The 23527-nt window shown below is 37.4% G+C and overlaps 1 protein-coding gene across 9 annotated transcripts in view; it reads left to right on the top strand.

Annotated features, from left to right (window-relative positions):
* The window catches only part of KDM6A (lysine demethylase 6A), a 154868-nt gene that overhangs the window by 74582 nt on the left and 56759 nt on the right, over window positions 1-23527 (top strand). For 7 of the 9 annotated variants that reach the window (XR_004778484.2, XM_050708905.1, XM_050708915.1 and 4 more), the window contains exons 5-8: window positions 7173-7293; window positions 17464-17518; window positions 19789-19823; window positions 23262-23355. Coding sequence is in view for 8 of the 9 variants with exons in the window: in XM_050708905.1 (XP_050564862.1) it covers window positions 7173-7293; window positions 17464-17518; window positions 19789-19823; window positions 23262-23355 (305 nt within the window). In the remaining variant the exon portion in view is untranslated. Of the gene's footprint in view, window positions 1-7172; window positions 7294-17463; window positions 17519-19788; window positions 19824-21991; window positions 22058-23261; window positions 23356-23527 lie in introns of all 9 variants that reach the window. The other 2 variants (XM_050708907.1, XM_050708900.1) reach the window with 1 other exon arrangement.

The raw sequence follows: 23527 nt of genomic DNA, 5'->3' as shown, positions 1-23527 counted from the left end.
CTATCCTTCAGCTCAGTGCAATAGCTACAGTCCATGTAGTGGCTTGAGTGCCAGTTTTGCTCTATCACTTCAGTAAGGAATCTGAACCTGCCTGGTGTACGATCTGCAGATTTGAGCCCCCCCAAGAGAAGCAGATGGAGTCCAAGCTCTGCAGCTGTGTCCTGAAACTGGTTCTCCTGCTCCCCTTGGATCCCCATGCACTAACTGTGGTGCTCTGAAGGCAGTCCACAGTGTTTTCAATAACTGTTACCCTACAAATTGCTGGACAGCATGTGTGAGAGAGAGGGTGCTCCTTAAAACACCTTACAGGAGATGGAGATCACAGTCACCCTTCTCGCATTATTTAACATATCCTTTGGCTCCTCAGTCCAAGGATTCTTTAGCAGCTTAGAAGTTTAGTATTACATAAAACCTTGTGCTTCAGCATAGACACCTTTGCAGGACCCAGCCCTGAAAGAATACCAAAGACGAATGTGAGTGATGGTCCAGACCCTTTCCTTCTCCTCCATCATGGCTAAAGATGCAGACTGCCTTAGGGAAATCTGCCGTCTCTGGCAGGAGCTGTGGCCTCTCTGCAGCCGTCCTTATCAAAGCAAAAGCAATGAGGTCATCTGTGCAATATCTAGATCATCAGCTGAACCACCATCTCTGATTCTGGCTCTTCTAAAGTATCCTCACACCTTTGTAAGCCGGGGTGTCCTGTACGTTGGCATTTCTTCCATTAGCTTAAGTTTGACTCATTGGAAATGGGATAGGAGCTCAGTGCAAAAAAGTTTTTTTTTTTATTGCCTCTGCAACTCGGATTCAGAATTGAATATTGACATGAAGAAGTTAGCTGCAGTCCCCTACACCTTTCATTATTCTTACCTAATTCAAGTAAAGACATTCAATGGGCAAGAGGGAGTAAGGATATGAAACCCCTACTGGGAGAAGGCAGCACCTCCATCTCCAAGGTACAAGCACTGAGCAGGCTCTCCACATCCCTTCTCTGCTGCTGCTGCTGAATTCCACAATCCTCCCAAGGCCAAGCAGGCAGTAGTAGCATGTGGCTCTCAGTTGGTATCTGTGGTACTGTGTCCCAACTCTGCTGGCCTCCAGACACTTGAGAATCATTTTTCTTACAGAAATCCTTCAAAGACTTCAGTGGGACAGGAGCATTCTTTTACAGGTACCCACTTCGTGGAACACGTGGAAAACTTACCATCAACCTCTGAGAGGGGCCTTAGTGTCAGACATATTTAATTACTTACTTGTGCTGAAGGAGTCTGTTATCTTTCTTGCTTCGCTCCAGGTTTCCTGGCTGTCATTCTGTTGTATCTTATTTTAAAGAAAGTGAAGGTTTGCTGTTCTCACAGTCATCTTGAAAAGCAGCTGATTAAAGTGTTTTTCGTGTATTCAGGTCGACAGTGGAATGTAAACTTTTTTTCAGCAGTCTTGTTGGCCAGCCTTCAGTCTTGCATTCATGATCATTTAACCAAGAAACTGTTGTTTTATGTTGGTCATTGCCCATCTGTGACAGTGGGAGAGTTCTGTCCTGTGCTGCTAAGGTCCCTTTTTGGCCCTTCTTTGCTTTCTCTCTTGATACAGTTGTCTTTTTTCAGCAGTAAGCTGTTATTAACACAGTAAGATTTACACATGAGGGGAATTATTACTGTTTTTCCAGCAGGACCAGATCCTTGGGATGATTCTCAAGCTGTTTGTGCCAGTCGTTGGCAGGTCCAAGGAACCAGGCTCTTCCCCACAGAGTGGTGTGTGTGGGAATGCGAACCACCTGCTGGGGACCTCCTTCACTTGAGTGGGAGCACTTCACCCTTTCCTGCAAACAGCAACCACTCGACTACTTCATCAAATGCAGTCTCTGCTCTGCCTGCCTCCAGGTATAGCAATAGTTGGTGCCACCGTGGAAGGCACAGCATTTGATGAAATAGTTCAGTGGCTGCAGTTTGCCTGAGAAGTGCTGAGGTTCACCTAATTGACAGTGACATTGCCCTGGTAATTTGCAGCCTGCGGAGTTCCTGCTTTGGAAACACCTGCTACAGGGAAGTCCACGACGGACGTCATTTGAGAGCAGAAAAACAGCTTGCCCGCCAATAACCTGCGATCTTCAACATACACATTTATATTTATTTTCCTCTTCTATCAGAGTCCTCTTAGATGGTCAGGCGTTTTTAGTCTGTAGTTAATAAGGAGAGCAGAGTTTAAACAAGCACTGTGTAGATACTGCATTGTCAAATAGTTCTTAGTTTTCAGGTGGCTGGGTCTACATATCTATTTTTATATACGTAAAATGGGAATGTACATGTAGACTACAAATACTAGTGGCAGTTAACCATGAGCGAAGTAGTAATTGATTTGTCTTTTGTTCTCTTTTTGTCATTGTCTATCAAACCTATTTCTTGGACTTACGAAAAAGCATAGTATCTGTTGGTAACAGGAAAATAAAAGGGTAGTCTCAGCTGCTGCTACGGAAAAATGTTTGGAGCCTGCTGCTCAAAATGTTTCAGTATTCAACTGTTACGGCACAATGGACAGAGGAGTTACTGTATCTGAAGACTGTTAAAGTATTTCATGAAAATGCAGTAATGACTATTTCTGTATCTGTAAGTTTTGTTTATGTTCAAACTATGCCGATGAGTTTCAAATAGGAATTTGTCCATCATATCCTCACGGCATTTTCATTAGTTATGCTTGGAGCAGGTGGTCAGAAAATTGAAAGAGAATAAAGAATAATAAAAAGAAAGTTTTTACTCCAGCTGCACCAAGTAGTTTTCCCAACATGTTATGTTCTTTTCTCTTGTAGGCTTTTTATGATTTTAATGCACTTTGTTAGAAACTCATGAATGCTAACTTCTGAATAGTTAAATTGATGCTGTTTATTATATACTTTTGTCCAGTTCAAATGGGTTTTTATTCACAGTCTGTCCGAGTAAAGGCTTCCAATACATCTTATGAGAGTTCACTAAATGTTTAATATAATATTCTATTAATTATTATTCAGCCTGCTTACTTGCATAATAGTAGGCATTGTTGTATAGATGAGTGGGTGGAAAGATAGCTGCAGTATTGATTTTGAAAGTCTAGATTCGGAGATGATAGATTCATGTCACTTTTATACTTTCTCAATTATTGTAGCAGTGCTGTACAAACGTAAGCCCAGAGGTGCACTTCATCCTCTGCAGTCTGTTTTCCAGTCCTGCTTTCCCATTTCGTCTAGTGTTAGCTAGCCAACCTTTCCTGCCTGTTAATGGATACCTTCCCATTCTTGTTGAAGACTCTAAATTTAAATAAATTCCAGTAGACTTAAGCAAAGTTTTTTTCTTGCCAGGCAGTTGATCAATATCCTTTAGAGAACAAACCTGAAGTTGTTTCTTGCTGAATTTAGACTACTGTCATTTATTTCTACAGTATGAGAGCTCCCAGCTGTTCATTTCTGTGATTTATCCTTTGGACTAATGTATGTTTAGTCTGCTAAAGGATTAAAATGAAAAGCTGTGTCCGTGCATGAAGGCCAGTTAATTAGCGGTGGAGGCTAACAACCTATTTGAGCAAGGCTGTGTGCCATCATCTCATCTTCTACTACTGCACTTGCTCCTACTTTCCACTTACTCTCATGTCCTCTTCGTTCCCTGTTGCACCGTGTACCCAGATCCATTGTCATTTCCTTTGGATATTGATGAGCACTTAGAACTGGGATGTATGAGAGTGACATTGCAGGTGTTCTGCTATTGGTGTAGTAAGGGGCTGAGTCCAGAGCTCTGAGCATGGCAGAGTGGCTGAGGAAGCCCCAGAATAAAACCAGAGGATTTCCTTTGGTCCTTGTTCTTGATGTCTCCTGTAATTACGGATCCATTGCTATTTAGCTTAAATTTTTCTCATAGGCAAAATTAGATCAGTATTAATTCATCTATAGTGTAGAACTGCTTGTCTTTAAGAGTTAATATAATTAAGTCAGAGTTCGTATACAAATAATTACTGTAATAATTAATGTTAATAGGAAAATGTCGTCTCAGTTTTGAGTGTTTTATTCTATGAAAATTTTACTAGTTAAGGCCATTGTTGTCAAATTAGACACGAGCACCTACTATTGGTAGAAATTGTTAAAAATGTTGCCTTTCAGATTACTTTATTTGTAAAATTTTGAGGATTCAATTTTTTGTAGAAATAATGGAAGTAATTTGTATTTGTTATTGGTGGTAATCATCTTGGAAAAGCTACAAATTGCTTGATTGATATGGAATGAACACCAAAATTAAGTAATAGAAATAAATAATGTTTATGTATAAATTATATTTTGAAAGAAAAAGAAAATATATCTTAATACCTGATTTTTAGTTAGAAAAGCTACTTTGGGATATATTTGCCATATTCTTTTAACATTTATGCCTTAATTTACTGAAATAATTGTGCTTAATTATAAATGTGTTATTTATTGGAATTCTCTTTTAGTTTTTATTATGGCATTCAGGGATACAGAGGTTTTTTTCAAGATGGAAGCAAGACACTGGCACAGGAGTTTACTAGCATTTTAAGTATGATTCATGCTTAAAAGTAAATCCATCAAGTACTAGAAACTGAAAGAACATTTCTAAATAGAGTCTTTCACCAATTGCTATGAGTCCATCCATCCATTCCATTGCAAAGCATCTCTGCATTTTCCTCCTCAAACCATCCATTTAGGAGTGATCAAGTAGAGCTGAAATGTTCACCTAGAACGCCGCTATCTGACGGTTAGCATGGTAACTGAAATAACATCTTAAAGGTTGTAGAGATTTTCGTTGTACTGATTAAGTTTATCCAAAAGTCCATCAAAGCAGTTTCAGAAAGGTGCCATTGCTTCTTGCACTGATCATGTTTAAGGGAGTGATGTCTTGTTCTGTTCATTTTCTTCCTTTTTCTATGTTTTGGGTTTGGCTTGATAAAAATTTTGTCGGGTTATAAGGTTATCGCAAATACTTATAATTTCTACTGATGTTGAACCTGACACCATGAGCATCTTAGGCAAGGGTGAACGCTGTTGCCTTGTCATCTGTATGAAGGTAACTACACCTTGCAAACCTCAGGGGCTGTCTGGGACTAGCAGGTTCAAGTGCTAAATGTGATACAGTTGTCTTACTGTCCACTGGTTGCAACTTCACTTTGTTTTGAGTGCAGTACTCCTCTGAAAGATGGGGTAGGCAAGATTCTTGGTCTTTTGAATGAATGATGCTGTATATTCAAACTGAACTTGGAAACTGTCCTTAAAAGCCAGTTGCTGTACTGTGGCTTCATTTAACTCTGTTGTTCAGCTGTGAAAATGAACACTATTTTCTGTTCAGTAAGATCTAAAATTATGTCTTTTAGAGTTTTATTTTTTAGTAATCCATGTTTCATTGTTATTTGTGAGTGAGACAAGACATGACATAGGGAAATAGGAAAATATTTTCTGACCAGGCAAGCTAGCTAAAATGCACAAAATTTGAAGCTCACAAAGCGTATATGAGCGTGGTCAGTCTCACATGTGGTATAGAACTGCAGTGGCTTTAATTCTTGATTTTTGACCTTTCTTCGATGGGGACCATGCTTAGTGATGTTCTTCGTTTTTAGAACTTAGTATATATTACTGTCTTTGAACAGGACACAAATAATGGATTTTTAAATGCCACTGCCCAACATACTGCATACTGTATTAGAGTTAAGATAAGAAATGCAGGTATACAATGATAAAATCTGTACTTCTGTATGTAACAAAAGCATAACTTAAAATGGTAGTAGAATCTACAAGCGTGTGTAAGCCAAAATTTGGAGATCGTTACACTGTTTGAAGGGTTTTCTTATAGACAATAGTGGGCATACTGTTAGGAGACATGGCACCCTGTTTGTTACAGTTTCGGAGTAGTTCCTGAGGTGTGTAATTCACCACCACCCACAGTATTCCTGGAAAGTTTAAACAAGATGTGAGAGGATGCTTAGCTAGTGCAAGTTGTGTCCCTTTTGTGCTTTACTTGCTTGTGTGAGCAGGGAAGTAGGGTACCAGGAGAGGAAAACCTTTCTGAAGGGCTGTAAGCTTCAGTTCCACGGCGAAAATGTAGGCTTTTCCATATTTTCCTACGGCCTCACCTGTCACCTGCCTGCTCAGTGCCACCCTGGGGCCCTGGAGGCGAGGCCGGGTGTCCTGCCGTGGGCACTTGGGTCCTGCCCGAAGCACCACTGCTCCCTGATGCCTGTCACTGAGTGGGCTGTGATGTGTGTGAGGGTCTTCTCTTTCAAACAGTCACTCGATTTCAGGAGAGGTAATGCAATGAGTCTTAGCTTCTTTCTGAATTTCTTGGTGAATTTAAATCTGTTACCTTTTAGCTTCGTTTCAGCTGTCCTAATTCTACACAGTTGGCCTGAGAGGCAAAACAGGCCGTGTCAGTCCTGCTTAGAGTCACGTTTGTTCTTCCCCAAAATGTAACTGGTCCGTAGTGGTTTTGTTTTTTCTGGTGCAGTGCCACCACGAACAGGAGCATGTACAGAGAGGATTTAAAGATAAGGAAATAGAATCAGAGCCATTTTCAGATGTCACGGAAATAAGAAAAGCAAGTTAACGGTGGGAGGATGTGGCAGACTTTCATATCTGTGTAGTCGTGGAGGTAGCAGAGTGACTGGAAAGTAAAGGAGTAATAGGTATTACCGAGTCCCTAGGCGGCCTTGGTGCTAAGAAAGGGAGTAACAAAGTTGAAAGTGGAGCAAGTCCGGGCAGTGAGAGGAGGTGTGTGAGATCTTCTAGGCCTCCCGTTCTGCCCCTGCTCTCAGGAGTCCACGCTATCTGGAGTCAAAAGCAGCCTAGCAGTTGGTTGTGACAGGACTGACCACTGCGTACACTGTTGTTCTACAGTTGCGTTAATTTTGTTGCTTATTCCTGAATCATCCTTTCTGAAATAGCACTTTTGTTGCAGTGTTTCAGGCAGCAAGTTAGTTTCTCCAAATGAGCAGAGAAGATGAGACTTTCAAATCGATTAGGATATCTAAAGTACAAAATTATCCAGTCTTTGAAGAAGCAAAAATGATGCAGCAAAAACATTTAATCCATTACATTAATATGTTCTTCAGTAACAGTACTTTCTGATTTACTTTCTACTAGTCATACAAATAACTATTATAAAAGGAATACTTCAGTAGAAATTAATACTTTTTATCTGTTTGTCTTTTAGGGCAATTAAAGCATTTCAGGAGGCGCTTTATGTTGATCCCAGCTTTTGTCGAGCCAAGGAAATTCATTTGCGACTTGGACTTATGTTCAAAGTGAACACAGACTATGAGTCCAGTTTAAAGGTAGGTTTAAGTCCTTTCAGATTGAATTTAACGTTTGTTATAAGTTGTGTTGCATCTAAAAACTGAAAGGAATGCACAAATATATAGCTGTTATATGCTTCTTGCTTTAGAAATAGAAGTGTTTCAGTATGAAGTATCTTACTCTAAAGACAGAGTAAAGATAAAATGTGATGTTTGTTAAGTGCTAAACATACTCAGAAAAACCCAACAAAGTTACAGATGAGCACTGATACTCTAGCAGTTTAAGTGGAATGGGAACAAAAATTGGTTGTAGGGCTTTCATTAAAATACCAAGTCTTAGGGGAAGGCTCAAATAGAATGTAAAGTTGGAGGAAAAAGAATAAAGGAATTAGCAGTTTGGTTTCTAGATGCTCTTTCTCTTTTTTTTTCCTAGCTGCACTATTTCATAAAAATCATTGAAAATAGAAAGCTTTCATGCAAAATACTGTTCTCATATCAATTTTTTATATTGTTTCTGCCCTTCTAGCAGTGTGAAGGGAAGAGGGTAAATGAGACCCTTGCAAGGAGGACTCTGTGAGAGGGAAAAGGTGTGCAAAAATTGGGGCTGCTGTGCCATATGGCCAAGTAGGGTGTGCCCGTGGCCATGAGATGTGATGGGGAACATGGAAGGGTGTGTCGGTTGATTATTCTTTTATTTCATGATTTGAGAGTCAGCTTGTAGGGCAGCGATTTCTGACTAATCAGTTAGAAATGCTTTGTGTTAATATAGTACTTTGTTTCTTCTCTACTCGTTTTTAAATTTCATTTTACTGCTTGTATTCTTTTTTTTGGTCACTGATTGTAATCTGTAACTTTGATCTCCTTCCATTCAACATTTTTGCTCTTTTTTTCCCCCTACTTCCGTTTCCCACTTTTATCCCCTTGTTTTTTTCTGTCACAGAATCTAAATTTAGCTATACATGTCCTGGAAAAAGGATATTTTCTCTTAAAGGAGTTTCACATTACACTGGGAAATACACCTGCATTGTTGAGAATTTTTGTCATTTGTAATTAGCTGTAATTTATAAATACATTTCTGCATATTAATCTCCTCTAAAACCTATAAAAAACATTTTTTTTGTTTGTTTCCAAGAGTCTTGTAGAATGGCTTCCTTTTCCTGGCAGATTGTTTTCCTGCAGCTTGTATTTGTGAGGCTATCAGAAACACATTGTCAACGATTTGAAAGAGTGGAGTGTTACTCTCACATTTTCCTTTTGCTCTTTGTAATAATGGGAAGCACTTCTCTCATCATGCTTTTCCTCTTTCATCCAGAGTCCAAGCTTTCACCAACAGAGACAGATGAAGTTGGGAATTGTAAATAGAGAGGTTGATGTTGTCCAGTAATATGAAAGATTCACTGCAGTGAATGGCAAAAGAAGTCAAGGGGGGGTGTAAGTTGGCCATTGTATGGGGAGCGGGATTATGTATGAGTTTGGATGGTCATATATCCCTATACTTTGGCATGAATTTTGCATTGGCTGTTTTGATATATAGGGAATAAAAGGAAAAAGTGCTGAAAAGTGTATTTTGTTTTTGTTTTTAGACATCGGATAGGGACAAAATAGAAGAGTAAATAAGCAAGGAAGTAGTTAACTTTTAATGAAGTAGTGGAAGGAGATTCTACATTTTAATTTTTAACAGAAGAAATTGATCAGTTAGACAACCACTTCCTGCTGTACCATGAAGTATATAATTTTATCACTGAATCAAGTATTCAAATAGATGTGATGAGAATTCATTCTAAATCATCTACTGTGATTTTAACCACTTTGCAGAATAAAAGTTTGTAGATGATTAGGATTTTGAGTATAGCAAACCTTTAGTTTTCACTATACCAACCAGGGTGAGGAGAAAAGCACCGGAGAACTGTTTTAAAAATAGTAAAGGAATTAACTTTTTGCAATGCAAAATGACCATGATTCCATTGTTTTTATATGCAGTATGATTAAATCACTTAGGAAAACAAATAGACACAACAAAAACAGCTTACCCTGTAGCAGAGCGAAGATCTTCAAGGGGATTAAGAAATAAACATGAGGGTGGATTTGCACTGAGGATAGTTTCCTTAAGTGAATAAGACTGCAGGCTGTTGCTAAAAGGACGTCTCATTTTCCACCTCCCTGTCTGATTGCATTGCTCTGCACCTTCTGCTGCGCTGAGCCCAGTGTCTTTCCATGTGCAGTCTGAGGTGGATGAGAGTCTGAACCACCTCGATTTGGGGTTGCACAGTTACTGGGACTCTGGTAGATGGGAGGAGGTGGGAATGGCAGGGAGTGGGGAGCTGCATGCATAACTTCTGATGCACAAACACACAAAACACTACTCTGGAATTACCAACTGAAACACCTAAGGTTGAATTTCTGTTTTGCTTCCTTGGCTGTGAAAATTGTTATCTTTAGCAAGGCATCAATAGCAAACAGTGAGGAGCAAGAAAGAAAGGACCCAGTGGGGCAATCTGGTTGGTCTTGAACAGTTTCAGCTGTTTTCAGTTTAGTTCAGCTGTGGATTTAATCTAGTGTCCTGAGATGGATTGCTTTTGTTGTACATCAAAATATATAAATTGAGGCATAGAATAAGTGTAATAAGCAGGACAGTAGCTCCTTGAAAAGCCAGTCAGGCTGATCCCCGAGTTAAGATTTAAGCCAGAGCTCTGTGAGTAGCAAGTCAGAAAATACTTCCTTAGTGAAGAGAACAAAATGAAGTGGCAGTGGTTATGCACAAGCACGAGGAAAATAAAATCAGAAAGAGTTGATGAAAGAGTGCGAAAGAATGTTTTCACAGAATGTCTGCCTCTTTCTCTGAGACTGAGCGTCTCGTCTTTTCACAACACAAAAGATGAGTAACCCAAAGTAATGAAACAACACAGTTGACTTTTTTTTTTTTTTTTTTGGTAGCTCTTATTGAAAGGATTCAGGATTTCACAAGGATGGCTCTGGTTTTTAGGATCTAGGCTGCTAGGGACTCGCCTTGAACACAGGCCGTTTCCTGGGTCTGTAGAGGTCTAACAGAATCCATAGTTAGGTTTGAGCTTCCTGTATGATACAGAGACAGAAAGTAGAGAAGTTTTCATCTGGTATTCTTCTGTGACGGTTCTGAATTTCACAAATTGTACCAACGTTGCATTAATGTACTTTGAAATATCATAATATTTTTGATGGTATTTAAACATTCATGCTAAGTCTGTAATTGCCAAGAATAAACCACTGCCAACAGATGAGTCATTGTCAGTAAGAGTCTCCAGGCAAAGGGGGAAGGATGGGAGTATGAAGGTCATATATTCCATGTTTTTCACAATTTTAGGCCATTAACATAAATCATCTATATTTTATGTAAGCAATTTAAGCACAAAATTAATTTTTACTATTTTAAGATGTTGATGATCAAGATAATTACTAGAGTGCTGTTTAACAAGCATAAAATCAACTCTCAGTGTTTTTTTCAAAAATCAATTACTGCTTTTGCATGTTTTTAATATTGCTGCAGTTAAGACTTGCAAATTACTCTGAGAACCCTTGACTGCTGTGTTACCCCATTGCCATAAACTTTGGCAAGAACACTAGGGCTGTTGAAAATTACTTGGTCTTTAGGATTACATTAAGGGAAAAAAAGCTGCCCTTCTGGTTGAAAGGAAAGTAGTCTTTGTGTAACCTCACAGGACAGTGTTACCTTCAGAAGTGATATGTGAATGCTCAATTTGTCTCATTCAACAGAAAAATAAAATAATTCCAAATTCAACTGCTGTTGTCTTGTGGGCGTAGGGAGGCAGGAGAGATTTTAATATTGATGACTGTAACAGAAGCATACAGTTAAGGTTTATCTCACATTCCTAACCTTTTCACAAATTCCTGCATGTCCCAGCCCACCAGGAATACTGTTTTCGACTGTCTTAGCTATGGTGGTGCCATGGTAAGCTGAAAGGAGAATAAAGCAAGATGGCCAGGAATATATAGTATACCTCTTTATTAGTACGGTTCGTGTAGTTGGAAAAAGTGTTCGAGCTTTTGAGCACACGCCGTGTTATTTCTGGCATGTCACCTGCTTTTCTCCTAGTCTTCCTCTTCATTCAATATATTCTTTTAATTTTAGCCTTCTTTTTTGTAATGGTATGTACTCATCCTGTCTTACGTGTGTCTCAGTTCTTCCCCTGAGTACTTTTTGAATCTTAACCAATTTCTAGCAAATATGCTTGAATGAAAAAGGTTTCAAAGAGAAGTTTCTGGAACATGCCTGTGGAACATGTTGCCCCAGAACCATTTGTCTGAGCTCTGCAAGCTAAGGATGAGGTGATCTGGTTGGCATCGTCAGCAAAAGAGGTACCTTATGTGGCTGGGTATGGGACTGGTGTGTCGGGATGCAGAAAATAAAGCTGTCCCATCCACGCTTTGCGTCAGGAAGCCTGATGCTTCTTGTCTAGCTGGCAAGCTGAACACAGAGGTGGGTAGAGCACACAGGTGTAACTAGGTATGTTCTGTAGGACTAGTGTCTACATAAAAGAGAGCTGAGGAAAAAAAGTTGTGATATTATTTAGTTGAATAGTTGGGTTACATTGGAAACTGCAGCTATGGGAAACCAGTCATCCATCTGGTGCTCATTCTGTTCTACTCTGTTAAAGTATCACATTATGCTTTTGGTGGGGAGTTACAATGACAATCCGGAAAGACTTTTATCTGTAAAATTCAGTTCATTTCCTTTGTTTGCTGACAGACTACTTCAGAAAAAAAAAGTGTAGTTTTTTGTATTTATTAGAATGATAACATTGAGGGTATGGTAAATGGGATGGAGGGCTTCTGTGGTTCTGGTTTTATGAGTTTTGTTTTGTAATGGGTGGTCAGGAGGGACTCTGAACATGAGCAGGTTATTTACAAATGAAGGTATGTTGTGGAGTTTTTTTTATTTTTATATATATATATTTGTAAAGTGTACTGCAGGTGCATCCTGTGCCCAGTGACAAAACCCACAAAATAATGAAAATTAAATTTTTCATGTTCTCAAATATCTGCCTTTTAGTAGAAATGCAGATCCTGTCTATCACTCTTGAGAAATTTTGCCTCTATATTTATGGATAAAACAGCTATTCTAGTATTCTGCTGCAGGCTGATTCTTTGATCTTGCCCGTAAACGATCAATTCAAATAGATTTTTTGTATATATAATTATTTCCTAAAGATTCTTATTTGTTTGCAACTTAGAGACATACTGCATATATTAGGTAAGGAAAAGGCTGCTAAAGAATTAGAATTTATTGGGAAGTATGCATGAGTTACATGAATATGCATGAAATATTAAAAAAATTGAGACAGACGAACAGCTCAAAGAACCTATTTATACTCAGTACCTATTTATACCATCACTTTATTAATCTTTATGTCTATATATATCTTTAAAAAGATTTTTAGCTATTGGGAGGTATTTCATGTCAACATGTAGCTGTTACAGACATATCGTTATGTCTTTTTCTCAATAATAAATGAAAGTTTATTTATGAAATTGAAAACTGTTTTAAACCTTTAAGTGCTATTTTACAGCCTTATTTTTCACATATGCCTAGATTAACTTTTTTTTTTTTTAGCTCACACGTTAATCTGAAGCTGTATGTATTCACTTTCAATTATTAAAGAAAAATGAAACAGTCAAAATGCATATAGATAAGAAAAGTTTAAATTTCTGAGGTCTACTTTTATCTCTGTAACTGTAGCAGAAGCTGATCAGGAACATTTACAGGTAAAAAGCAAAACAAATAAAGGACTTTGGCTATCATAAGGTGGATATCCAGGTATTCAAGCAGTGTACCTAAAACATTTTGTCAAAAGCAGGGTGAAATTAGGCAAAAGATTTTATTTTATTTTATTAAATTAAGTGGTTGGAAACAGCAATTGGGAATTATGTTACTCTCTATGCCTTTGGAGTTTGTGTATGTGTATGATGGAGAAAAATATACCAGAAGTAAAAATACAGAAGTTTTTAACACAGCAGGTCATTGTAATCCAGCTGCAGTGGAGTTATTAGCACAACTGATTGTGATGGTGGATCACAATGTGTGGCCTACAGAGGGCTTTGTTTTGTTCTCTCGTACTTAGTTTTGCTTGGGTTTTTAAGGCATTTTGCAGTTTTTCTGTAACAGGACTGTAGGCGCATTTTAGAAATGTCATGATTACAAAGAGGAGTAAATGCTAAAACTGAATTTACATGCTATATGGAATCTTCCGTCATGTGGGGGGGGGGGAAGAGAACAAACCACGTGAAGAGAAATAGCTGGCTCCAAAGTTAAGCATTGAAGCTGATGAGTGTAGGTGCCGGTACACTTGCTTGGTCTGTGGGCCTTCTCTTTGTGAGCACAGTCGGTTGTGTTTCTAGGCTTTCGAGCTCTAGCTCTGTGAAAAATGCAGCGAAGATTGGACAAAAGTGACTGTGTGCCTGTTGTATTCAAGCCTTCCCCTTCAAGACGAGCTCCTTCTGAACTCGCAAGACCCAGAGAGCAGAGCAGGGAGCACGCAGAGGAGCTGCATCTGCAGCTCGTCCTCTACTGACCCTCTTCTCCCCAGGCCCCGGCCAGGCCTGGCAAATGGAGGCCTGGCGCTCTGCCATGGCTTATGCAAGGCTTTCTGTGCCCTACTTATCTGAACAAAGGCTGCTCTGAGGAGCACAGGCAGCACACCTAGGTCACATAGGCAGTAAAAGCCATCTCTTGACAGAGTTATACTGAGTCATGATGGAGCTTTCCCTCATGGTAAGTCTGGGAGAATTGTCAGGTTTCAAACGATGGCTCGTTTATTTAGCATGCTTGCTAAATAAATGCAGAGCTGAGAATTACTGAGCGCTTCTTAATGCCCTCCTAGAGAGCAGGACGGTTTACAATCACTGACCTGAAGTCTCAGACTTTGATGTAGACAGAAATATTATTAAAAATCTTGTGAAAAGAGGAAAACAGGTCTTCCTGCATTGGTCATTTATTGATGAAAAAACAACAAGGGTAGGGGCACTTGCCTATAAAACTGTGAAGAGTTAGGGTACTAAGAGAACTGGTGTTTAATTCTAGTAGTGAAAACATAATAAGCTGCTTAAATTCGTGTCAGTTTACTTCTGTTTTCTTACTAGACCTAATGCTTTCATCAGTTATGTTTATGTGCAATCCGCTGTGCTTCTGGTCCTTGAAAAGGTTACCTTCGCAATTGTTTCCACAATCAGAGGCAAGTCAAGGACTGGAGAGGAGACAGAGCAGGCTGTAGATAATTGTGCAATTACAGATGGCTACAAATCAAGGTATATTGTGACTTCGTCTGCAGCCCTTGAAGAGAGACTGTTACTTTTTAACATTCAGAACACTGCCTTCTAGGTAAATCCTCTTACTCAGGATTTGAATTTCTATAGACTGCTGTCTGCCTTGAGGTATTGTATGTCGTCTCTGAACTGCAGCGGCCTCTCCTGCATAATAACTATTTCACACAGCAGTAGCCAGCTTCAGTACTGCAATATTTGAGAGAGGTGCAGATGTTTGCTAGCTGCTTCTGTTTGTTGCAGAGATGGAAGTTGGAAATTATCACTATTCTTTTAATTTTTGGTGCTGGTAATTGTAATTAGTGGACCTGCTTCTGGCTGATAAGTTTTTATGTGTCGGAGTGCATGCTTTTTTGTCTGTTTTTGAATACTTACCGCAGAGCTATGGATTATTTATCTAGCAAGAGGTGCAGGTTTGCTCGTGTCTGTGCATTTCAAAGGTTCTTGGTTTGAAAGGTTCTGGGCTGTCTGTGTGTTGCTTTGCAAGAATTGTTTAGGGCAAGTGGTTTGTTTTTCTGTAGTTACCTGCTTCAGATTATCCATTTCCTTATTCTTTGTGGCTTTGTAAACAGTTCTAGCAGAAATCTGCTACATTAAGAAAATTTTCATAATGTGGATTTTGAAATTGGAAAGACAGTGTGGCATGAGTAGGAATTTAAATTTTTAGAAGGCATTGATGAGTGTACTCCTGCTTTTTACTGTACAGCACTGATATTTCTGGCATATTTAAATATTAAAATGGTTAGATTTTCTTGTATGGTTGCCTGCTTTCTCTCGGTGAGCCTCACTGCAATAACCTTTCTGCAAAGCTGCTGCAGAACAATTGTCAATCACTTCTCTTTACATCTGCGGATTTTTATAATAGCATTGCTAGGTGAGAACAAATCTGGTCCTTTCTGCTTTATCTTTTCATATTAATTGTTAATGACAGTGTAAGCTTACGCATCTGTGCAAAATGGATTTTGAATCAATTCAATCAGTATACTCAATGTACAGGCCAAAGTACACAGGTCTGTTCCTTTTTGCTTTCCCCTCCTTTTTTTTTTTTTTTTTTTTGGTTAGGAATAATGCAATATAATGCAGAACATCTTATTTTTATTTAGTCTTTTTTTTTTAACTTGCCTGCTTAGTAGAATCACTATGGTAACAGACTAAAGGATGTCTCAGAGGCACACAAGCAGCATTGCAATGTGAGAGGAGATTTTAAGTTCTCTGTGACTGCTGAATACTAGAAAAAGGATCAGGCAAAGCAGAGAAATAAGCTGGTATTTAGTATTAATAAGCTATTACTTAATGTTTGTGCTAAGGTTAAAAAGTTATTTTACACATAATGTATACGTGAGTTCATTGTTTTCTGTACCCTGTTTTGGGAATGATGTTGCTGAAGTTTACATTAAAAATTGTAAATTTGGGTTAATCAACTTGAGTTTGTTTCATTTTCTAAAAGCTGCTATATATTACAAATGATGTTGATATAAGTCAGTGAGGAGGTAAGCTGTGCTACTGCACGCCTCTGCTGATGAGGGTGTTCTTTTCTTATACTGTGCTATGGATAATACATTAATTTTCTAATATTTTTTTTCTGTTAAAATGTTTATAAATTTGGTGTTCTGTTAAACTCTTGAAAATCTTTGAGATGTGTCTATCTTTGAGATAGACATTATGCACAAGGTATTATTAGGAGCAGGAGGAAAGCTATCTAGATGCTTGGAGTACAACAATATGGAAAGCAAGTTGCATACACATCTATTATCAAGGAATAATTTTTTTTTTTCCCAGCTACACTAATAAGCTCCTGATGCCTCCTCATATGGCATCCTGAACAGTGGGTGTCAATTTTGTGCTAGGTGGTTAAAATATCCTGAAGTATCAGTAACATTTTGTGCATTCAAGCCATCTGATATTGTACTTTGTAGATAACTGTATCAACTGTAGTATGTTACATGCTGTCTCTTAGGTTCCTGTATTCCTAGGCCTTACTCCCTGGTGAATGGATGCATTCATCCAAATTCTCTGCTGCATATGGAATTTTCTGTGAAGTTTGTGGAAAAGGGCATGGCCACTTGAGTTTGTATGCCTAGTCTATTCATTTTAACACACTTGATTACTTTTCGAACTGTAAATAGTGATCATTGAGTTGGTACAACACTTGTGAAATTGGTCACATCCAGGCTTTCTTGCAGATAACCTTTTTCTCTTCTTTTGCGTTCTCTTCTTTCCAGAAGAGTGAAATGCTTGTCTCAGAATGTTAGAACACAAAGGTGTTTCCAAAATTTTTCATAGCTCTTGAGGAAAAATGATTAAAAATAAACAAGCTTTAGTGTTTAACTGGAGTTAACCTGGTGGGGAGAGGGCATAAGAACTTACTAACTGCTGTTGAATTCATGTTTTAATGTAGAGGTACTCATTTTAAGTGTGGCTTAACAAAAGAAAATGTTTAAAAAAAGAAAAAGAAAAACAAACTCAAAATCACTCATTTGCATAAAAATACTCTTTTTCTAGATAAACAAATTTGTAGCTTGGATGTTGATCTTCATGAGGCTATGAGCTAGTAGTGTAACTTCATTCTTAGTTGTGCATTCTGAGGAAAACTTGATTTTCCAATTTTGACCATTCATTTGATGCAATCATTCTTCCAGATGCTGTCTGTTCTAATTATTTTGTGAAGATGTCTTTTGCAAACTTGCATTGCTAGAAGCATTGCTACATGTTTAGAACAAAAATTTTACTTTCCTCTAGTAAACACTGTTGAACAGAAATTGAAAATTGTTTTCTTTAAGCCATGTGGTAAAATATGGTATTTATTTTCAAGTATGAGTTTGATTTATTCTTAGTAATTTGTGAAAGTACTAGAATTACGTTGTTTGAAAATCAAATCATCCTTGTTTTTTTCAGCATTTTCAGTTAGCTTTGATTGACTGCAATCCCTGCACTTTGTCTAACGCTGAAAGTAAGTAACTTTTAAGTATTTCCATTTATTTTGTTGCAGATTTTAAAAAAAAAAGTCATATATGCTCACAACTGCATCAGTTGTTAGTGAAAAAAATCAAAATCAAAAGACTCAGAAAACAGAGAGGAAGACTACAATACTTGCTGTTGTGAATGGAGACAGATACTCCAGTCAAATTGTGATTGTTGTAGTAAATGGAATAAGTAAAAATTGAGACTTTTACCATATTAACTGGTCTGATGCCTTGAGTTCTGGAGGCAACTTACTATTTGACTGTTAGTTCATTTCTCTATTTATAAATGTAGTGTGTGTGCCATGGCTCATATTCAATAGTTGTCATTCAAACTTTGTGACATCTTGATAATGTCTTTTTTCAGCAATCACTTTAATGCCATTAAAATTTATAAATCTCATGTTCAACATTAGTTTTATGCTGTTGAACAAAAATCAGAAAATTGTAATTTATTTGGTTTATTAGGTGCCACTATATATCAGTCGGTGCTGGAACATGTTAAATCTTTTAGTGTGGTATGATCTATCATACTGTTGTATGTTCTGTAGGCTGTTACAGAGCATACTGGAGATATTTATCCCTAATTCATGGAATTGTATGCAGGAATAAATGTATGTTCTTCCGTGCTTTGGAGTCTGTAAGAATTAAAAGCCAGACAGTTTTTAAGGTACCTTCATGCTGCACTTGGTGTTGAGTTTAAGTTGCCTCCTAAGAGTAAGCTTAGAAGCATTAGATAAAATATTTAAAAGCATTTTTCTATTTCTTAATTCAAAGCTGGATGGAATTCTGAATATTCTGTCAGCAAGGGTAATGAAAGAGGTTTTGTTCACACGGGTGAAACTGCTGGCTGCTTCGGTATCAAGCGCCAGCTGTGCTACAAAGTCCTCTGCAAAGTATGTCACTTATCAGGAGCAGGCACAGATAATTTTGTAAAATTATTTGTGGAATTCTTAGTAGGTCAGTAGGTTTTTATTGTTTTCTACCAGCCATATCATTCCTTACTGTATTTCATGCTCTTTCTTACTATTTCTCACCGACTTAATCAGTTTTCACTGTATCTCTGAATATTTGTAAGGCTTTCCTCAGCCTTCCCCCACATTCCTCCTGTGCCCCCAGGTTTATGTAGAGGTACGGCCCCACATAAGGGCTGCTTTGTCCCGTGGTGTTGGGCACAGTGCCTGGCAAGCACAGAGGAAGAGAGAGAAGAGGAACGAGAGGTACTTTTGTCAGGTTCTTCAGTACCACTTAGTGGAAAGGTATCAGGTACTGTCACATAAATGCTTGAGATTGCCCTAATCCCGTCCCTTCTATTTCTAAAATGGGCTGTGTGAGTAACAGCAGTACAGTGACTGTCTTCCTAGCAGAAGCGTTTAAGTACCCAGCATATCTTTTTATTTAGGCTGTCGCTAATGCGACACCTTTAATTTTTTTCCCCTGCATGGTACGGCTTTCTTTTGTAGATTTGCATGAGGGGGGGAAAAGAAGGAAGATTATTTTTTAGGTAATGAACTCCATAAAACAAAAGCAGAGGTTTCTCTTTCATCAGTGCAGAATGAAGTTTGATGATACGGTGAATGTAAATGGGGGTGTTACGTGCCCTTTAGCAAAGAACACAAAAAGTTTATTAAAAATTGATTACAATTTTAGATGATGCATTTCATTATGATCTGGTTTCTGAAATGCAGTACGGTACCTTCTTTTATGGTGAAGGACAGCACAGTGTATAGAGGGATCTTTTTCCCTCCCTTGTGACCCAGAGAGAAAACCTGGAGCCCCAGATTACCTGTAACCTCTGTGTTACACTGTTCTGTAGCTCTGAGAGAAAATTCTGTGCAATTGAAATCAGTTGAGCTTAGCTCAAGCACAGATATTTTCTTATTTATTTCTAACTTGGTTATGTACAGCAAACATTACCTATATTATGTCATTGTGCATCTTTGCTTAAAGAGATTTTATTGCTAACTTTACTGAAAGGTTAATGGACTCTGCATTTCAGAATACAAATAAAATCCACGGACTGCCTTTCTGCACTATGTTTGCAGTCTTGATGCTTTGCTAGAATACACATTTGTTTTCTGTCAGTTCTGTTTTATTAAATGTGAAATATCAATGTTTACATACTGTTGTATTTTCAAAATGTAGTTAGCCTTGGTTTTGCATTGGTAAATTTAAAACATGTTTCTCTCTCAATTGAAAAAAAATGTAATTGTTAATGTCATTCATTATGACTAATAATTTTGATTTCTCCCTCTTACAGTTCAGTTTCACATCGCCCACTTATATGAAATTCAGGTAAGCTTTAAGCTCTTTTTTATAATGAGTTATGAAGTTTCTAACTACATGATATAATCAGTCTGTGGACTTCAGCTGATTATAGATGCTTTTGTGAATTGAAGTTAGGCTCAAGTCTTCAGTCACAGAATAAGCTTTATTTACTTCTGTTAAGTTGAAAATACCATGCATGAGGACTCATGCTAAAGTGAAATAGCTATTTTATTAAACATACATTCACTAGTCTCCTAAGTGGAGTGCAGAAAAACAAAACGTAACTTTGGCTAACATGGTAATGTATGTTTTTTATTTTATTTTTAAATAGATATGTTGCATATAAATGTAAAAAAATGCATAGTTTCTCATTTCATATATTTATATTGTTCTTGCATTCACACATGGTAAAGTCTAAGCAGATACCCAGGTGCCTTTTAAATATATTTGACATGAAATTTTCAAATTTAACTAGACATATGTGACAGAAGCATGTGAGATCCGAGGACAATAGCACATAAAGCTGTGTTATTAATTCTGTGTCGAATCCCACCGCAGAGTTTTTTAGATGGATCTTTTGGGAAATTACCAAACACTCACTGAGCTTCCAGGATATAAATAAATTAAAACCAAGCAGCTACTGAAACAGCTATTGTATATTTGTAATTTGACTGACTAGTCATATGATTGTAGATTGTATACTCTCTTATCATGTTTATAGGTATAATATGACTGAGGAAGAGGTGTGACATGGAAACAAAAACTGTTGTAAATAAAATGGATGACAAATTCTACATTTTCAGTCTATTGAAAAGTAGCTTGATAAAGTAAGTGCTGTCTTTTGATGGCACGGTGAAAAATGCCTTTCAGTAGGTGTTTATTTATAAATGAAAGTTGTAGGTTTGAACGAGGTATTTTCTTCTGAACTCTTTTGGTGCAGTAGAATATATGAATTTGGAAAGCTAAAATGACCCAAATCCCCCATCCCAAACAACCATTAAGAAACTTCCTGGGCTGTTGTGGCTCTGTAACGCATTAGAAAGACTTTTTATTTGGCCACCAGCCAGATTTCGTTTTGAGCATTGGAGCACATCTGACAAGTTTATATAACAAAGCATCCCCCACACGCTAGTTCTTTTGATCTGGCAGAATAAAACAGAAAGTAGAAAATCGCAGGTCGCCATGCCAGGTGCCTTATAGTAGTGTGACCAATGTTACAAATACTTAAGCTAAGCTTTCTGTCTGGCATTTGTATGCAACGGGGACTTGTAATGCAAGTCAGAGCCAAAAAGTTTCAGTGCATACTGCTGTTAGACTTGGTTTGCCTCAAAGTTCTCCTTGAGGGGTGTCTTCTTTTCTGGAATTTGAGAAACTTTGTACCATGAGGGGTCTTGACTTGATTCTGAATATTACCTTTGGCACAGCGAAGAGGTGTTTTTGGAGTGAGGCTGGATGTTTGGTTTCTTCTAGAGGACATAGTGCTACAATTCTGCGAACCCTGTCATATATTTGAAAATTAGCTCCTCTCTAATGCTCGATCAGAAAGTTGATTCATTGTGAACAAGAGAATAGCCTGGTGCTGATAAGAACTAGCCATGGTTTTTCTTGGTGTTTAATGCTAGTTTCTACAGCTTGATCTCTGGCAGTGAGTTCCTCCAGCTATTCAGGGTACTAGCTCCTACAGTTCCTAAAGAAAAATGGTGATGATGATGCTGATCTCCCAACCCCTATTTCTAAGACCATCTGTGATGCAGCCAAATATCAAGGACGCGTACTCTGATCTTTGGAATTAAAATATCTGAATAAAAGCAAATTATGACAGTTTTCAGTAATGTTTGAAGGTATATATGTAAACAGATTTCTAAATGGTAAATAATACAACAAATAACAAAAGTAAAAAATATTCTAGACCTGGAAAACATGCCCTATTGTATTAGAACTTTCTACATCCTTCCAAGTATGCAAAAATCTTTTTTCCAAGTGCAGATCCTAGTTTTACTAGATACTCTGTTTTACATCCAGATTGCTGCCCCTGCTGTCATGCTATACGGTGAACTTCTGTTCATTTGCCTATCTTTCATAGTCATTAACTACAAATTTTGTTCCCAATGCTAAATTTAAAATTTTTTCCTGATTGTTTTTATTTTGCTAGCCATGGATATTTTATTTATTTATATTATTTGTTTTCTTACCAGTTGTCTGCATTTCATGAACACCAATTAAAAACCTTTTCTACCAACTTCCCCTTGTTCCATTTGAAAGTATGTAATTGCTGCTTTAATTTTTCTTCCTGACTAGATTAAGGTTTTAAAATCAACAAGGTTGTCTATTTTCTTATCAGTTGTCCCTTTTAAAACACCAATAGTCAGTACTGTGTTCTCTTTGCATCTAAAAAAAAGTAACTAAGTCACAATGATTTGCATTTAGTTGGCCCTGTTTATTTTAATATGCTCTTCATTTGTTTGCCAGAGTGAGGTCTAATGTTGAATTATCTGAAAGTATATTTTTATTTAAAAAAATAATACATATATAGTGTAGAATTTTTAGAAACTTAAAAAATAAGTAAATTACCAGTTCTAACAGACTTTGACATTTGTACCTTCTAGACTTCTATGGGAGAGGAGGAACAGAAGAATTAAGCATTTAGAATAAGTTCACTTTAAATAAATTATTGTTAAGGTAACATGAAGATAAGCAGATGAGGACACTTACCAAAAGATAAAAAATAAAAAAATCAAGAATTCTTAACCTTTAATGTGCACAAAGCAGCTTATACTGTTCCAGAAGTTAATAAAGACCATGATTCTAACCTAGGAAATGTGTTTTCTGTTTCAAGACCTGTTCATATAGGGAGTTGAGAATTGAATGTTTCCATGCTTTAAGCACGTCCAAGCTATATGGCAAATAATAAGAGTGCATACTGTCATTCTCGAGGCATAATCTGTGGATATGTTTTAATTCTACATATGGTGGGACTCTTACCGTACAACAAATAGATTGGAAAGGCAGTTCAAATATAGCACAGAGAAGGGAGATGCAAAATTATACCAGCCACCAGTTACTGATGATCTTCATTTCTGTTATGAATTTCCTGGGAGTAATTTGTGTAGGTTCTTTTTTCAGATGTAGACTCACAATCAAGCATTCCCCTTAAAAAGCAGTATGTTCGTTTTAGTATAAGAAGCATAATGCATGTGTGAGGAGCTGACCAAATTTAATAATTTACAAATTTCCCTTGAATATTTTAAATATTTAATTTATATTAAACACTATACTTTACGGAAGTTATTCTCTTAACATACATATACGTCACTCAGGAAAGCTTTCATATGCACTGTATGCAAGAAAAAAGTTCTAGATTTTTTTTGTCAATGTGTTTGTGTGCTGTCAGTGCTGTGAAATCATTGCTATTGGTGATCTATTGTAAGCTTTATGATTAATCAATTTACTTTTTTCCTTTTGCAGAGAAAGTATCACTCTGCAAAGGAAGCTTATGAACAACTTTTGCAGATCGAAAACCTTCCTGCACAAGTAAAAGCAACTGTCTTACAGCAGTTAGGTATGTAAAATCAACTTTTATTTTCCTGTGTTTCTTTTTTCTATCTTTGCATTCAGCAATGGTGTTTTAAGGCTCCATTTCCAAAGTGAGTCTTAAACACTGAGTATCATACGTGAGTTTTTCACCCAAAATAGAAAGCATAACAGTAGATAATTAAGAAAATAAGAGAGAA

Source organism: Cygnus atratus, chromosome 1 (assembly GCF_013377495.2).
Source record: "Cygnus atratus isolate AKBS03 ecotype Queensland, Australia chromosome 1, CAtr_DNAZoo_HiC_assembly, whole genome shotgun sequence".
NCBI lineage: Eukaryota > Metazoa > Chordata > Aves > Anseriformes > Anatidae > Cygnus > Cygnus atratus.
Note: the sequence above shows the minus strand (reverse complement) of the source record. Positions and strands in the feature narration are given on the sequence as shown.